We start from the raw sequence: 18,282 nt of genomic DNA on the forward strand, positions 1-18,282 counted from the left end.
ATGGCCTTCATGTCATAAAAATAAAACCTAATTTTTATAAGTATTTCCATTGAAGATGTGGAATATCGAACACAATTTTATACCCACAGTGCCTGGCACATATTTGATACTGAAAATGTTTACAGTGAACCTAGGGTAAGTGAATACCCTAGCTTTAAGCTAACTTCTTAAAGATGCATTCAATTTGATTATTTTTTTCTCTTACAGGTGTGAGCCATGCAATGGGAGGGAGAGGAGGAATAAATAGAGGAAATATTAATTAAATGTTCTATAAACTAGTTGTGAATAAGATTGTCAAATCTGTTTTAGTGTAATGATTGTCGCGTTTAAAAACATTTTTGTATTTAAGTTGGTATGCTTATCTCAACATTCTTTATTAATAAAATGTATTTCAGTGTCAAATTTATCGTTCTTTTAATTAGTTGGCTCTTCCTTTGCCCATCATCGGTCTAAGGACAGTTGTACCAGACTTTGGATAGGGTCTTCCCAGAATGAGTAGTAATTGGTCTTGCTGTTCTACTAGGCACGTCGATGTTATAGTATTGATCTAAATAGAAGAGAAATATTTTTTTAATTAAAAAGGAAACAAGACACTTGAACTTTAACAAGAATAATTTGCATTGACTAATTATCTGTTTTTATCATTTTATTATCAGAAATGATTTTATTAATTAATGTGAACTTTCTGATAAAAAAGGAAAACAGTTGCTTTGACGAATTTACCTTTCAATACCTTTTAGTAAAATTAGGCTCAATTCTCCTTTTTCAAAGAAAGCATTTTTAAAAAAAAGTTATTTTGAAAAATAATGATTTTACTTGAATTTTATCCTTTTAAAAAATACATTTCTGAAGTCATTTATATTGTATAGTCATTTAACAGAATAACTTAGATTTCTGGGCTGTTTTTCAAAGAAAAGTGACCTGAGTGATATAATTTAATAAAATTATTTTCTCACAAAACTCATTCTATGTACTATTTTATGATGCAAATCAATATAATTTTGTGGGAAACGACATCCATTAAATGTCACAGATGACAGAAGTAAAATACTGTTTTCAGGAACACTTACTTAATTGGATGTTTTATCTTAATGGGCTTTAAATATCTTGTGAAAGACAGGGCAGAGGTAAATTACAATCCTATTCAGTTTAATCAGACTGAAAATCTAAACCATCTCTTGTTAGAGCCCTTAGAATAAATGTTACAGTTTAACTTCTCAACTTTAATTACCACTTGCTATATTTGCTTTGATTTGTATTCATATTTCAGAAGTTACCTCACGTCTTTGGGAAGCTATTCAGATTTTACATAACTTACCCTTAGAAAAGGCATAGTAATCATAGCCATCAGGTTTTCTGATGTTGGGCAGTGATACAGCTGAGGTAACCATACTTGGAAATCCTCTCCACAGTGTACTCACTTTGTCTTCATTATCGAGGAAACCTGTAGGTGACATTTTTAATTAAAGGCTTCAGACTAAAAGCTGGAAAGAGCAGCTTTTAGAGTCTGACAGTTGTGAGGTTTGATTCCGGGTTGGTCACTGGTAGCTCTGTTACCTTGGGTTATTTAACTTAAGAGCCTCAGTTTTTGCCATCATGTGGCAATATTAGTAACTACCCTTTAGAACTGGTTGGAGGGTTACTGATTTGTGCATAATGCCCCTGGTAAGAGGTACTTGATAAATGTTATTTATAATTAACAAACCTGAATAAACTTCATCCTTTCCCCACGAAAAGAGGAAAATAGTGATCTTTGGTCATTCACCGAGGCAAATTATTGTAGGGCTGCTTGGTCATGTTTATATTTAATAAGCCTTACTATATGACATATACTTTATATGTAAGAATTTCTAACAAAAAATTACCTTTAACTTGGTAATCGGCTCTGACAGGCAGGTACTGAATTCTGATGGTGTGTGTTTGAGAAGGCCCAATAGCCCGCTCAAAGCGACGTCTCCTAATGTGTGTTGTTTCTCCATACACTGAATAATTTATAGCAGGCCTTCTTCCAGTGCACTTTGTGGTTGGTTCCTGTTTATAAGTATACTGCTGAATCCTCCCACCTATTATGTAACAGAAAATCACATAAAAGTACAAAAATTAATTTTAGTACCCCAAAAAGATGAAAAACTTTTTTACAAGGTGAAGGAAAAGATAAATTTTTTTCATGTTTTTCATAAAATATGTTCAGACATAATGAGTATTATTAAAATAATCACTAAACCCTGAAATATTTGGATGAGTATAGCCAGTTGCATAATTATATGTTTAACTTTGAAAGTAAATAAAGACATTCTTTAAATCACTGACTTGAAAGATGAACTGGAATTTGAATTTGAGAGTTACAATACTAACTGTCCTCAATTTTTATTCCAGCCACTAAAGATATATTTAGTCAGTAAACCCAGCAGTAGATGAAAATATTGAATAAAAATACTCTGGCAAATAAAATCATAGGAGTGTTACTGTTACTTGTCAATTATGTAACACATACCTCTCTTGAAAAAATACACAGATTCGGGCCTGTTCTTGTATGTAGCTATTGAGAGAGCTGCCACTATGTTTCCATTTAGTCCTCCAAATCCTTTTACAATTTGTTTGGGATACCCTGCATCCATTTTATCATTGGTGAAACGCCAGTACTGAGAATCCTGATAATTTAAAAAAGAAGATGATATTAACATAACATAGGAGGGGAAGGGCTGGAAACTAGTTCCTAGATTTGCGTATAGGGAGAAAGTTTTAACTTAGTTAACTTATTAATTGTTAACTTACTGAAATATTTATCAAGTATTTTCCTGATGTTAACTTTTTATTAAATTTTGATAATAGAGTAATTTATTAAAGTATGGGGATACCTCTGAAGTGGAGGTGAAGCTGATCTAGGCTTTCATAATAAACAGTGCATTGATTATTCACTAATTTCTCTTCAAGGGATATTTTTCTTACCTTAAAGAAGAAAGTTTTCCTTTCACAGTTACATCTGGTAAAAACAGTATCAATGGGGGAGGGAATACCCCATACTTCAGTAATTCTACGAGCTGGAGATGGTGGACTGGATGGATTTAGCATCCAAAAATAATGACCTAAAATTAAAAAGATGGATTAGCCTACAAATTGAATACTAAAACCTATTTGAAAAGAAACCAGAATGAAATTTTTAAAAACGGTTCATCATAAAAACAGATTGAATGTGACAAGCATTTTATGAATAGAAGGTTGAGTTGGTACAGTAAATATTAGTGCAGAAGGTAGTATTAGAATATTTCTGAGAATAGATATTTCTTAAGTTTAAAATTTAACATTACCTTTGAATGTTAATTTTCCACTTTCTCTAAATAGCTTCTGGCTTTGTGACTTGGAAAGCCACTTATCTCTCTGGGTCTCAATTATCTTTTAGAACAAAGTAGGGAATACAAATCCTGCTGTCATTTAATTTGATACAAAATAAACATTTGAACTACCATTTGATTCCTAATGGGAGGAAAATCCTTAGACATATCCTGTCAAGATAATGTGTCTAATTTTGTTAAACCAATATTTTGGCTGTTACTCTCAGGTTTTCATAATATTGTGTGAGATAGGTTCATAAATCAGATTACTCTCCATAAAGGTCAACAAAAACTACCATTCTATAGCTTTTTTCTCATGAACACCAAGGACAAAATGATGGGAAGAAAAAAACAGGTACGTAGCTTACCTCGAAATGCCACCAATGTCCCATTGTACAAAGTAGTCAGTCCATCCACTGGTTTACCATTACATAAATTAGTCTCATCTAAAACAAATAATTTAAATATTTGGCCAATATATAACACAGAATGAGAAAAGTATTAACATTCTTTTCAAATCCTCCCTCAGAGTTCTGTGTTTGCCCTTTCCTAAACTGTTGAAGGACATAGTTTGAGGTAAATTTGAATCAGAGATGAAAGAGAAGTGATAACATTTCATAATTCCACTTGACTTAAAGATGGTGCTGTTCAGAAAGTAATATATAAAAATAAATTATTTTGAACCAGTATGGGCCAGATTATCTTGTTCTTCATGTAAATTAGATATTTATTGGATGTTTGAACTTAATGTGAAATTTTTTTCAGGTCTGATTGCCCTTTGAGATTGATTTGGAAAAGAAATTAATATTGTAGATTCTTGCTTGCATTGTCCTTTTTTTTTTAAGTTAGACTGCTAACTAATTTTTTTTTAACATTTTGTACACCATTTCTTCAGATAGAGATGCACTGAATTCCTAATGCTAGATTACTGGTTATTGCTCAAACTTCCAAAGATTAAATAAGCTACTGTGATTACTCCTCTGCTTACCAACAGAGAAGCTGTAAAACTTCACAAGTTAACAAGTTCTGTATTCTAGATAATATATATCTCAATAGAATGATACTAAATCTGGGCATTCCAGTTCAGAGAGAACTAAGTTAATATTACCAGTTTTTAAAATGAAAGTAACTGAATCTTATTACCTGAAAACATGGGGTTTATGCTAATCACTCTGGATTCCAGGCCTGGAATAGGAATAAATACCGGGGGCCTAGGAATCAGGTAAGGTTTTTCCCCTTCGGCAGTGTCTGCATCTTCATTCTTTGAATTTACTTCAACTATGTCTGAGTTTGGCCTTTGGTTAGAGCTGGTGGTGGTTTGGAGCATGGTTTCATCTAAAGAGGCAGGGTTTAATTCAGGTACTGTTGATATAGTCATCTTTGAAGGAGTTGTAGTCATTGGTTTTCTCACTTTAGGTGTTGTAGTTGGCTTTTGGGTAGAATTGGGCTTTTGGGGTGCTTTGGTTGGCGTTTGTGGTTTAGGAGTTGTCACTTGAGAACTAGTAGCTGTATCTTTTGGTTTGGCTGTTACTTCTTTAGGTTTGTTCATAGTCTCTTCAGTCTTAGTGGTTGTCTTTTTTGTTGTAGTTACTTTGGGTGTAATAATTGTTGCATTAGGAGTTATTTTCAATGACGGGTTATCTTCAGTTGTGGTAGATGTCACGTGCATGGTTGTACTTGTTATTTTAGATTCAGTGGTCTTTTCTTCTGTTGTAGTTGCTGTTACTTTTGTTGTAATTTTAGGCCCAATAGTTGTAATCGCAGATGTAGTATGTATGGCTTTTTCTGTTGTCTTCTCTTTAGCTATTGTTGTCATTTCAGGTTTGGTGGAGTCAGCAGCTTTGGTTGTAGGTAAAGCAGGCTCCTTGGGATCTTTTTCAGGAGCCTTTGGTGTGGGTTCTACAGGAAACTCAGGGGTTGGTTCCACAGGGGTCTTGGGAGTAGTGAGAAGCCCCACAGTGGTAATCAGATTAGAGGTCTCAGGACTAGAGGGCGTAGGCACCCTGGGGGTGGTGGGTGCGGGCACCTTGGGGGTGGTGGTAGGAGCAGGCTTCTTGGGGGTGGTGGGAATGGGCGCCTTGGGGGTGGTGGTGGTGGTAGGAGCAGGCACCTTGGGCGTGGTGGTGGTGGTAGGAGTGAGCACCTTGGGGGTGGTGGGAGCAGGCACCTTGGGGGTGGTGGTGGTGGTAGGAGTGGGCACCTTGGGGGTGGTGGGAGCAGATTCCTTGGTGGTGGGAATGGGTGCCTTGGGGGTGGTGGTGGTAGGAGCGGGCACCTTGGGGGTGGTGGGAATGGGCACCTTGGAGGTGGTGGGAGCGGGCTTCTTAGGGGTGGTAGGAATAGGCACCTTGGTGGTGGTGGAAGTCAACTGCTTAGGGGTCACAAGAGCAGCGGCCTTGGTTGTAGTTTCAGCCTTGGGTGTAGACACTTCAGACGTGGATGCAGAATCTTTAGCAGATGTTTTCTCTGCACTTTGTGTCTCTTTAGCTGAAGTAGTCTTCTCTTTTGTACTAGCTGAAGTCTGTCTATTTGTCGTATTGATGTCTTTAGTTTTTATTGTTGAAGATGTCTCTTTGGATGTGACCTTAGCAGTGCTTGTACCAGGTGGAAGACTGGGTTTAGGATTTTTGGGTTTTACTGTTGTAATCTTGGGAGATGTGGAGACTTTATTGTTTTGGGTGGTAGGAATGTCAGGAGTTGGAGTGAGCTTGAAATCACCATTGTCCAGTCCACTTCCAGCTTCATCTACAACTGGTGCTTCTGGGGTAGGTCTCTTTTTAGTTATTCTCTTCTTATCTTTTATTAGAGAAAAAATATACATCTTGTTACCTTTTATTTTTTCTTTAACAATAACAAAAATCCCATCCTCATCATTGCCTAGCTGTGAGTCCCTAGGCAAATTACTAACCTCTAGTGTGTCCATTAATTTATTGCAAAATGGTAAATACTTCACCTATATTACTTGGCTGTTTAAGAAATAAATGAGGTAAGGGATGAAAAAGCACAAGGGAAATCTATACAATTATTACATGCAATGGCAACTTTGAAATGATGAAGGTGAAGAATACAATTTATCTATTTTTAATAATGTTCTTTGCCTCTTACTTTCCCCCACTCCTCTTAATCTCATTGCCCAGTGCTCCCTCCTTCCTCCAGGAAGCCTGGTTGCACATCTGGTAGTTTTACTCCACTAATCACTGTGTGAGGCCTCTACAGCTACCCTCAAGGAGCCTGCCGAGCCCTCTTGCCATACACATGGTTATTAGCTGCTCTCTTCCCTCTGCCTACCCAAACCTGTGAGTCACAGGGGAAGTAAGGAGATTAGGATGCTGTAGCAGCAAAAGCCCCTATTTAACCAGATTTCCCAGAGAAGCCACTGCATAGATGAACTACAGATCCCAAAGGGCACGTCACTGAGGTGAATTCCACTTAGCAAACATATATTGATTGCACTTCTATTGCATACAAGACTCTCTGGATGCCTCGAAGATAAATATCTGGCTATTCAGCTACAGAGAATACTTTAGAGGAAATTATAACCACCCAGGAAATAGAGCTCTTCAAAAATCCAGTATCATATTTCCTGAAAAGAGTATATATTTAGAATTTCAGGAAAAAAGCAGAATACAGGAAACCTTTTCTTAGGAGGTAATAATACCTACTCTGTAGTACATTCTCTACTAGAGAAAAATCAGATCTGACATGCAGTTTATTGTGGAAAATAATGAAGATTTGTAAAATACGGATTATAATAGTGCTTTCTCATAGAGGCTTATGAGAATTAAATGAACTAACATTTTGTAAAACACAAAACAGTATATAAGTGTTTGTTAAATGAAAATTTAAAAAAAAGCTGGGGAAAGATAAATGAAAACACAAGGAAGATAGAGGAAAAAGAAGAAGAAAAAAAATGTCAGGTAACCAGGAATTATATACTAGAACATCAGAAATCATCTCTGGTGCCATCTCTTGGTGCCACATTTCCTTTCATAGTATCTTCTTATCCTTTGCTTTTGAGTGATTTCTTAGCTGCTTGAAACTAATCTCCTATAGGAAATATTCATTTGGTATCTTCTCAAATAACTTTCATAAAGTTATATGTCCCCCAAATATTGAAATATCCTCAGATCATTCTACCAGCACATATTACTTTTAAATAATTATTATTAACATGGCATTGATATAGCCATTGAGCTTTATCAATGCTCAAACCTTTGGGTTTCTTCTGTAATTCTCTATTAGCAGCTGAATTTTTGGAAGACGCGACTTTCCGAATACTTGAAGAGGAAGAGGAAGAGGAGGAGGACTCTTGATTTTCAGAAACAGAATGTTCTACAAATCAAATAAAAATGTCAATCACACAAACTGTGATTTAAAACAAAAAAGAACTGCCAGTCGAAATACAAGAAATGCTCTTTACTGCTCTACAAATGTCTGTGTTCTGCTTTTATTTCACCAGTAATATGATCAACTGCCCTTTTAATTTAATTGTCAAGAAAAGCAAGGCAAATGAGCTTATAACAGATCCTAGCAGTACAACTTTCTCTCAGTCTTCCCAGAACTGCCAGCATTTCTCACAGAATCGAATTATTCTGTCAAGAAAATAAAGGCTTTTTTTTTTTAATAGTGAGATGTGTCCCTTCTGACAAGTTAAACCTAGTCCCATATTGCGTTCAGTGAATAAGGAAAGACTTTAAATAATTGAGGGTTTATACTCTGGGTCAAACTTTGACTTAAAGCAAGCAAATTTTTCTCTTAAAGAGTGTAATGAGCCTTATGTGACTTACAAGATGACTGCTCTATAAGAATAGTCTTTTGTAAGTAGTCATCTAAGAAATCCTCCTTTTATTACATCTGTTATCTTCCTACCTTCTGTTATTTCCTCTGATTCTATAATTTTCTTAGTCGTCGTCTTGCTTGGTGATTTAGGTGAATGTTTGGTTGCTGATTTGGTGGTTTGAGATGCTCTTGGAGATGGAGGTGCAGTCTTTGAAGATGGTGGTGATGTGGGATTGTGCACTGAGGCCAAGCAAGACAGGTTGGTTAACATCTTATTTATATTTATCAGCAAGACTAGCTGTGAAAGGTACAGGTGCATCTGGCTTTCAGAGTAGATGCTGATGAAAACCAGTGTGGGTAGACTCTAGCCCAACACTAATAATTCAAACCCAAATAATTTGGAGGATGTGTGGCTACAAAGTATCCATTCTCAAATTCTTATAAATTATTATAGGGAGCAATGGCTTGGGAGTCAGAAAACCTGAATTGTAGTCCTAGGCCTGCCAGGCAGCTGTGCCCTTGTGACCTTAGGCAAATGGCCAAACAGCTCTTGAACTTAATTTTCTGCCTGCAAAACGAGGTCTTTATTTTAGATGCTTTCTGAAGGCATTTGCCTGCCTAAAAAGTACTTGACGCCATATATATATATATATATATATATATATGCTCCAACCCGAGCTCCCTTCTGTGATTACAAAAACAATGCCACATGTGGATGACAGGATATCATGCTCTTGAGGAATATAATAATTACATTTTTCCTGTTTTTATATTAATTTAAATGAAATTATGGTAATTTACCTTTTTAGCAAATAAACAAAATTTAATAATACTAAAGTTCTACATGAATATTTACTCTTGTGAAAGTTTCACACTTTCACATTGTGCTTTTCCTCAAAATTTGTTGCCCTTCCCAAAGATAAACAACTTTGAATGGCTTGATACGTATCTTTTTCTCCCTCCCTTTTCAAATCTAGAAGAGAAGACATGGAACATTTTTTTGATAATTAGGAACCAGAAGGAAAGAAGGACATCTGAAAGATAAAGAAAGCAGAGAGCAATGGGGACTTCTCTTGGTAGAGGAGAGTTGCAAAAATCCTGTTACATGATCCCCCAACATCTCAGTACCCTACTGCTGTGGTCTCCATGAAGGAGTCACAAGCACTCTCCCCTTTGCCTCTCATCCCAACAAAAAAGCCAATTACTCAATTTGAGAAACCGTTCTGCCGTGAACTAGCTAGTGGTCTTGGGCCAAACAACCTCTTAGGTTCAGTTTCCTCACCTACATTCTGAGACACTGGGACTGCTGTGATTCCCTCAACTCTTGAAATGTTGTGATTTGGAGACACACAGATGCCTACAAGTAGCATTCCTAGCAACCCTGAAATAACTAAGTGGTGTCTCAAGATAGTTTTGGACTGTTCTTTTCTAAAATGAAGTAGTAAAGCTGTGGGTGGTTCTTTTATTTTTAGTTGGGAACTTATCTCTGTAAATTCTTTAAGTGAAGTTGCATGGCATTGCCTTCATCTATTTTTTCATTGAGTCTTATTCAACACTAGGTAGTATACAGCATTGTCTTTATTAAAATGTTCTCACAATGCTTCATCACCCTCTTAATCATTCTCCCTCCCCACCTACCTTCTGACAAAAATAAAATCTTAACCTTTTGTCTTACAGCCAAAACAATTATCAAGGTAATGAGTAAACATGTATCACTCTTCTTGGCTTCTTCTGAAAGATGCAGGAACTCTGAGCTTTGAGTTTTTTTATTACGAAGGTGTTGTCTCCATTATTTTTGGAATGCTGATGAAAACATGGAAGAGTTAAGAAATATTCCTTAACTATGCTGATTAACAGTTTTCCAACCTATCTCTTTTGGCTCTTCTAAAGAAGAAGGAGGTGTAGCCACGTTTAAATAAAATGATAAGATGATGCAAGCAATGCTTATTTTCACTTTTACTTCCATAAATGTTCTTGTAACAAAGTAGGATTTGAAAACAAGCATTGAGTAAAATAAAGTAACCAGTTATTCAAGCATTATTTTAAAATCTTTTTTTTTGTAAAGTCTGGAGAATTTTGTTATACTCTTAGAATACTCATTCAGAACCTATAAACAGAGGAGAAGATTTTAAGATGGAAATATCCCCTTTTTTTGGCTTTATCACACATAAGCATTTGTGTCTACTGAGGAGACCGTAGAGATGGGAAGGAGAAATCAAGTGACAGTTAACATCTTCTTAGTAGATTTCCCTATAAATTCAAAGGCTTAAACTAATTCATAAATTTACTTGTTCAGAGAAACTAAAGGTTCCTATCTGTAAATATACCCTCAAACATTCAGGCCCAAAGCACAGAGAGCTCAAAGGACAACTGACATTGTGGCACCAGCATCATTAGAGTGAGAAAAGAAATCATCCAGTTAGTTACTGTGGATTTAAACTAAAATTGAACCAAATCTGAAGGAAAAAGCATGTAAATCTAGTTTCTTTCCTCTCACTCAACCAGGGAGCTTGTGTGTTCCTGGAGCCTGGATGAGCCAGGGACTACTGTTGGAAGAGGCTTTCCTTCTGTAGCTCATCTTTGTGAAACAAAATTATTATGAAATAGCTTAAATGTTAGTAAAACCAAGGCCCTACATGTGCTGCATGTGATTTGTGATCAGTGACACCAAGGTAGGCCCACCGATCTGGGTGTACTGAAAGGCACTGGTCGGTGCAGTGATACTTACCTTCTTCACAGAAGTCCACGTAATCGGAACAGCACTTGCCATAGGTCTTACACTCGGCATCACAGTCACACTCCCTTCCTCGCACAAAGGACTCGAAACAGCGGCCTTTACAGGAAAGTTCTAGCCACAGCAAAACAAAACATGACAGATGATCGATTAGGCAGCAGCGCCCATGTGTCTTTAGCCATTTCCCACTGTACAGCTCATTAGTGTTCCCAAACTGCATTTCTAAGTCTTACTTGGAATTTGGAGTATGTTAAATACAAAAAATGGATGGTGCCCCAAGTGGAGACAGCTGAAGTTGAGAAAGAAATATGGTGACTTAAGGAAACTTTTCTTGCAATTAAAGGCCCCAGAGGATAGCCCGAGGCTGCCTCAGTCACTTATGTGTAGGGACAATGGAAAATTGGGATGTGCTCAAACAGGGAAGCATGCTTTGTATGAAATTCCTCCAGCCTTTCCTCCTCACACCACTGCCTTTTAAATTTATATTAATTGAATGTTCGGATCCTTTAACAATATATTCCCAAGAGCTGGCTTAATATAAATGGGTCACTGTTTAGGCTTGAAAATTTCTTATAATGCAGAGATCTTTATTATGACAAACGAGGCAAGGTATCGTGTATAAAGATTTTACCCTAATTCCATGGAATGGACTATGTAGCAGAAGCTTGCTCCTTTAAAAAAAAAAAAAACTTTGTTTGGAGGTGTAGGGATATACAAAGACCTCTTTGAGATAGTTACCTTAAACAACTCCAAAACTGGGCAACAATATATTTATCAACTTCACAGGCAAATTCTAAAGCAAATATGACTTTTAAACAATTTTAATTATAATGTTCAAATATTACATATATAATACATATAATGTTCATACAATGTTCATAAATTAAATATAATTTTTGTGTCTGTTAACAACAAAATGACCCAAACTATGTTCAAGAAAATATCAGTTATAATTTAAAATTCAGACCCTTCAGATTTTAACTGAAGCTCATCACTCCAGTGGTAAATACTGTTGCTTCATCTCGTAAGTCTTTTACAGGTGATTTAGAAAGATATTAATATTTTCAACAAGCCAAATAGTAGACAATCAAGATTATTCTGTAACTGTGGATTCTTTTGATAAAATAATTGAAGAGCCCCATCACTAAGCAATTATATCTCTGATTGTTGGTAAATAATCACTCATTATTGTTTACTTAATGACTCCCAAGTCACAGTATTAAGACTAAAATGGGACATTTTACTTGGAGCTAATCAATAACCTTGTTCAAGTGACAAATTTTCAGGCCCTCCGCCTCTCCCCCAGTAATCATAAACTTTGACAGCATCTTTAGATACAGCATACTACAACATTTATGCAAGTGGAAGGAAAGGCACTTAAGCAAAAGAAACGAAATAGTGTGAAAACAGCACTGCAAGGGGGATGCAAGGGGAATCTTGCAGAACAACATGACAACAGAGTTCAGAAGCCAGCACTCAGGACTTACCCTCGGTGCAGACTTTCTTGAAATCAGGGCAGCACTCCATGTAGTGTTGACAGTTATAATCACAGTTGCAGGCGGCATCTCTAGAATACACTTCCCCACATCTCCCTGCACAGCTTGGTAAACCTAAAATTACACAATACTAATATAAACATCACCAAACCACTTTAGAGAAAGGGAGGTGTCTAATGAGGAGTTCAAAGCCACTCGGTGAAGGAGGATTTTACCAATTGGGAAATGTTGGGAATCATTGTTGTTCACAATGGGCACAGCTGATTTCTGGCCAATCTCTTATGTGACCTTGAAAATACCACTTTATTCCTCACCAGACTGAGAAGATACACACTCTTGGAAACTAGGCAAAGGTTGGCTGAACATAATGAAGGTGATAGTCCTAGGAGGGGAAGGAGGGGGGAAAACTACAGTTGTTAAAAGATACTCCTGCTAGGATGATTACTAGTTTCTGGAGCATCTCTGTGCCAGGCAGAGTATTGTGTTATCGCTAATGCTTACAAAAATGCTTCCAGGAGAGTACTGGTAGCCCTGTTTTAAAGATAAGGAAGCTTAAGCAGACATTCCAGATAACTTGCTCAAGGGCACAAAGCTAGTAAACAGCTCCAATTTTACAGATTCTAGGTCAATTAATACATATTATTTTTACTGACTCTGTTCACTCTCAAAAGTGTCCTGATATGGGTGATAAATTATGTAGACATCTTAAGGAAACAGACCATCCAAAAGTTGAACCCTCATATATCTGTCTCCAAAGCCCATGTTTTTCCCACCATTCACACTGTCTCTCATCCCTGATGGTGAGTTTAAAGCACGCTGATTATGAGAGCATGAACTCTACTAGACTTTCTCCTGTTTTTGGCGGGGATAGCCGAGTTAAACTTCAGGGAAGTCAGATGCTTACAAACACTGCTAAAGGAAGTACAAATTACATAACCTTTGAAATCGCAACTGGGCATGAATGTACAGGTGATGAACAGAGTTTTCCTGGGCAATGAAACCAAGAAGAAAAACATAATTATCTTCAAACATCTCAAAAATCATTTGGAAAACAACCCCTTAAAAACCTTTCTGAGAGATAGCCACAGGAATTTAACAACCAAATCCATCTCTGGAATAGAAATTGGCAGGTGCAATGTCCTAAATCTATAGAGGGACATTGAAACACACTCAAAAAACTTCAAAATATTGAGTCCAGGAAAGTTAAAGCCTTAATATGTAAATCAAACAGTAAAGATTAGGACAACTTTCAGAACTTTTTGCATACACATGTACACAATACATACAAAAATCCATATATAGTATATGTATATAAATACATATATATGTATTTGTACAGAGAAAATGAGAAGGAAAAAAGATTGAGGAGAAGGCAAGAGAAGCAGACAAGGCAATATTAAAAGATTATTCTTTTATATTTAGCAGATTTCTGAAATAAGAAATCAATTATCCTTATAGGAATAAAACTTATTTTCATAAATTAAATGTCTGTTTTACTTTTATTACAATTAATTTTAATTACAAATTTTAATTTCATTTATTTAAAGGAAAGTAAAACTGTTTTAATGAAAAACTAACTGTATTACAGAGGAAAAGGAAAATTAGGAAAGGTACCCAGTGTTATGAGTCTTATAATACTATTTTGACCCAGCAGAAGGGTGTGGAGCTCCCAGAGAAGTTGTAATTCCTTGTTAAATATTTATGTTGGCTTTCATGCATTCGCCCATCTTCCTTATCTAAGTGATGCTGAAACTACCTATGCAGGGAGTTACCTCCATGCTCAGGTTTCGTGAGAGTTTTAGTTATTTGTCTGGAAATGTGTACTTGAGAAATGTAACAATTATGAACCTTAACTTTTCTTCCCTCAGATTTTGCTTGTCAAAGGGAAAAAAAAAAAGAAAAGAAAAATCTGAAGCTTGGCCTTGTTATCACTAATCAACCCAGATTGCATTCCATAAAATTCTGGTCAAGTGATTACACTGAACATACCTTAGCGTTTCTCTAAATTGTGAAAAACAAGAACCGTTCATCCAAGATGGGCTCTTTTTTTGGAGGAGTGTAATTCCAAAAGTATAATACAAAATAACATTCACATCTGTGTAAGTCTAGGGATGAAAAGTCCTTGCAAAAAAAGAGACAGCACTTTCAAGATAAATGAAATGCCATTTGAAACATATTAAAGGTTTATTATGACGTGATATCCATGTCTACATGTTGCCAAAGTAAGTTTTTGGATCAATAATGTATTTGATATAAAAGACTAGTTGATTTTCTTTGTCAACATGTTGGCAAGAATTATTTGTTCTTTAAATATTATTCTTTTTGAGTTATTTTAAATGCATAGTATACTTCAGCATAGTTTTATTTTGCAAATGTCTATATTTTTTAAACTTTTGGGAGAACTGTAGGAAATGAGTATCCAAATTCTTCTATACATAAAGTTCAGACTCCTTGAAAGATATCATAATACATGAAAAAAAGTGAGAATTCCAAAATGTTTATAAATGTGTTTTACATAATCTTAAGGTTGTACAATGTGTTAAACTCAGATAAAAATATACATTGTTAGAAACCTATTTTTGTCATAAAAATCAAAACTGAATGATAAGCAATAGTTAAGTGAAAATAGTTTTGATGATTAGTTACCTTGAGAAGAAGCTTGCTGAATCGAGAAAACAGAAAGCAGCAGCAAGTAAATGGGAAGTATTTTCCACTCCATGATTTTTTTCAGGTACTGTGCCCTTGCTGAAAAGAAAACTAAAGTATTAGAAAACTGCTCTTTAATCTCAGCACTAATCTCTGCCTGTGTTACATACATTTCAGTGACTTTTACAAAGCAATTTAATAAAGCTATCCCTTTCTTGAAACAAAACTGAAAAGTAATCTGCTTTAATTTAGCCTCAAATATTTGATCAGATTTAATCTTCTACAGAACATATCATAATGTCACTCTCTCAGTCTTGTCATTGACCCTTTTAACTTTAGAAATACCACAAATAAAAAATCGACTTGTCTTACAAACTCAATTTAAATTGCAGCATATACTTACAGTGCAAGGTTTAAATCCTCTCTTGGGGAAAAAAAAAATAACCAGCTTCAGTAATATTCAATTTAACAAACACAGAAGGTGTTATTGTTCCACTTCCCTTAAATCCTGATATAAATTTATAAGCTTCCAACAGGTGTATTGCATGTGATCTTTTTCAAACCTGCCAACTATTATCCTTGTAAATATTTTCCAAACACCTTTAATAAAGTGTATCTCTAATGAACTGAAAGCAAAGCACATTTTAATTCCATGGAGCAAGTTAACTTCGACACTTACCCGTCAAAGGAGAGATGAATTTCTCCAGTGTTCGGGAAGTCTTATATATCAGTGTAAGTATATTGGGATGAACCAATTAGTCCAAAGGTTAGACAAAATCAACAGTGACAACCTATGAAATAAAACTTTCCTCATTTATTGGAAGTGGTCCCAGATGACTAGACTTAGGCAACATCTGGAAAACACTTCCATTAAGAAAAATGACTGCTACAAAATAAATTTAGATTTATTGGCCAAAACACACTTTTAATTTCTAAGTGAAATGAACAAGTTGTTCTGAGATGGTAAAATCACCCTGGCAGGCTTTACCTAGGATATCAAAGCAGCAACTTTAAAATAGTCAAATTCTGGTGTAATTTCTACCCCATCCCTCGTCCCCCAGTTAAATGAAGCATAGAGTGGTTTTGAAACGTTATCTTGACTGATGTATATCTTTTCTGAACTTATACCATGAATTCGAATGTACATTTCTCTTTTTTTGAATATTTTTATTTTCACTGAGCACAGATAACACTCTCCCAGGTATCTACTATCTGTATTATCTACACGGATTTTCCAGCTTCCTTACCATGGAAAAACCTGCCTAAAAACTGTATAATCTCCCACAACCCCTTTACTTAAAACCAAAAGTGTTTGGAAAAAGTCTTCTTAATTACTAAATCAGCTTTGTTGCCACAGAAAAAAATGTGAAGCATCAACCTCCCAGAGCTAAGTCAGTTCAGCTCAAGTCCTTACCCTAGTTTAATATGCAATATTGCTGTTCAAATCCTACTCACCGGTTAAGGTCTAGCTTGAGCTGAGGCACCGCTCTGAAACCTTCCCTGATCAAGCCAAACCACAGCCAAACTCACAGTCGACAAATTTACTACATTGGAATTATCTGTTTATCGTCTCCCCTACCCCAGCCTCCAAAGACCGTGATTTCCTCAAGGGCAACCGACACCTGCTTGTTAATTTTATTGGCAACATCTAGACCAGGGCTTCACAAAATTTATATTTAACACATGCTCATGGAACCAAACTGTTGTACCTGGATTCTGCTGTGTACTATGAATTTGATAGATATTGCATTTAATGATCTCAAAAACGCCTTTGCATTATATATAATCATCCACAATTTAAAAATAAGGGAGTAGGCACCAGAGTCAAGATTTGAAGCACGTATTTTCTTTTAAGTTCTATCATGTTTCTATGATATTCAGCTGCCTTTAGATCAAAGCCATCACATTAATCTTAATCATAGTACTAAATTTTACCCTTTCACATTTATATATAGATCTATGAGATTGTGACCTTTTTAAGGACAGAAGCTATAAGCATCTCTTTGTTTCCAATAATACTTATTTTGGGGCTAAATATATAGTATAATGAAGACAATTTTGATGCTCTTTTCTTGGCTCTAAATAATCCCTTTTCTCTAGGCCTATCTTTCCAGCCATAGGGGTATTTTAGCCATGCTTGTATGTGAGCGTGCCTTATTAGCCACAGCTGGTAGGAGTAGGAGGTAGAAACCCGTGGACTGAAGAAGTGGAGAAAGTTCTTCCGAAGAAAAAGATCAACTAGATGAAGCAGCCATGCAGAGAGGCAGAGGAGATGCAGAGAGAGCTGTGTTACTTTCTAGATCTTGGTTACTCCTTGTTACTAAGACCCAGATGCTTTCCTCCTCTGCCTGTCTTTATGGCACATAACTCCTGTGGGACTGAAGCTGGCTAAAGATGCTTTCTGTTATTTTCAATCACTAATCAGCACGGTAGACTCTGAATTCCCAGCTTTACCGAGGTCAAGAAGAGAACCCTAGAAGCTCGTTTTAACTTTTCCAAATCAGACTTTTACAGTGTTACTTTCTCATTTGTTTGGAATGTTGAGAATATACCTAGACTATCAGATACAAAAATAGGTACAAACACATGCTCTTAAATCAATTATAAATTGTTTTTCTGTTATTACCATTTGGAACTCTCTGTACTGTCATTTTCTTCCTATGGATGGAATATATTACACACACACATGCACACAGCTATTATGGCCAATGTAAGGTATAATTTTAAACATATTCATTAATATATTCTATTATCATTAAATATGTTTTCTCTGTATAAGAAAGTATGAAAAATAATGAGAAATTTCATTAAATGCCAAACAAATTAGGTTTAACTCACAATTTACCTAATTTTACTGAATAATGAGGTGGTATGAGTAAATAAATTTTATCCTTGATCTATGGAAACATTTGTATTTTAACTATCTCTTAAATATATCTTCATTATCTGTATTAAATGCTTTATTCTGTGCATTAGGGCTATTTAATCTTCCTTGGTGATCACACAGCAATCATTCCATCAGGCTATAGGCGCCTCCTTTGAGAGTTCTTTTCCCTTTAGAGGTATTTTTTTAATGTTCATTTAAGTTTCATTTAATTGAATTAAAACTTATCCCAGGATTGGATTTTGGTGTGAGGGAGTTGGGAAGAGAGAGTAAAGAGAGATGAGAGGACATATATAGTATTGGCATCTATACACTCATCTTCTAGGGATGATTTTCACATAGTCCACCCTCATAAATATCAGTTTCTGTATTTGGCTGTAACAGTGATGCCTTCACCAAATATTCAAGTGC

The 18,282-nt window shown here is 35.8% G+C and overlaps 2 protein-coding genes across 4 annotated transcripts in view; one reads left to right on the plus strand and one right to left on the minus strand.

Moving 5' to 3' along the window:
• Window positions 1-402, plus strand: part of TPR (translocated promoter region, nuclear basket protein) — a 70,694-nt gene extending 70,292 nt beyond the window's left edge. For both annotated transcript variants that reach the window (XM_037825151.1, XM_037825152.1), the window contains exon 52: window positions 208-402. In XM_037825151.1, the coding sequence (XP_037681079.1) occupies window positions 208-263 (56 nt within the window). In that variant the 3' untranslated portion in view covers window positions 264-402. The remainder of the gene's footprint in view (window positions 1-207) is intronic.
• On the minus strand, window positions 230-15,081 carry PRG4 (proteoglycan 4). 2 transcript variants are annotated; one of them, XM_037825154.1, is made up of 12 exons: window positions 14,988-15,081; window positions 12,333-12,455; window positions 10,840-10,959; window positions 8,202-8,351; window positions 7,545-7,664; window positions 4,476-6,128; window positions 3,701-3,778; window positions 2,950-3,086; window positions 2,495-2,651; window positions 1,866-2,063; window positions 1,319-1,444; window positions 230-547 (listed from the first exon to the last, which is right to left on the minus strand). In XM_037825154.1, the coding sequence occupies exons 1-12, from the start codon at window positions 15,058-15,060 to the stop codon at window positions 450-452; spliced, it is 3,033 nt and encodes a 1,010-aa protein (XP_037681082.1). In that variant the 5' UTR covers window positions 15,061-15,081; the 3' UTR covers window positions 230-449. The 2 variants fall into 2 exon arrangements, with proteins under 2 accessions (XP_037681082.1, XP_037681083.1); XM_037825155.1 differs by lacking the exons at window positions 7,545-7,664; window positions 8,202-8,351.
• Window positions 15,082-18,282: the final 3,201 nt, after the last annotated feature.

The sequence above is a fragment of the Choloepus didactylus genome, chromosome 2 (genome assembly GCF_015220235.1).
Source record: "Choloepus didactylus isolate mChoDid1 chromosome 2, mChoDid1.pri, whole genome shotgun sequence".
Lineage (NCBI taxonomy): Eukaryota > Metazoa > Chordata > Mammalia > Pilosa > Megalonychidae > Choloepus > Choloepus didactylus.

Coding starts and splice junctions, on each gene's coding strand:
- PRG4 (XM_037825154.1), bottom strand. CDS start 15,060: ATGGAGTGGAAAATACTTCCCATTTACTTGCTGCTGCTTTCTGTTTTC. Junction 7,665..8,201: donor ATCAGAGGAAATAACAGAAG/GTAGGAAGATAA, acceptor TTTGATTTGTAG/AACATTCTGTTTCTGAAAAT. Junction 6,129..7,544: donor ATTACAGAAGAAACCCAAAG/GTTTGAGCATTG, acceptor CTCTAATAAAAG/ATAAGAAGAGAATAACTAAA.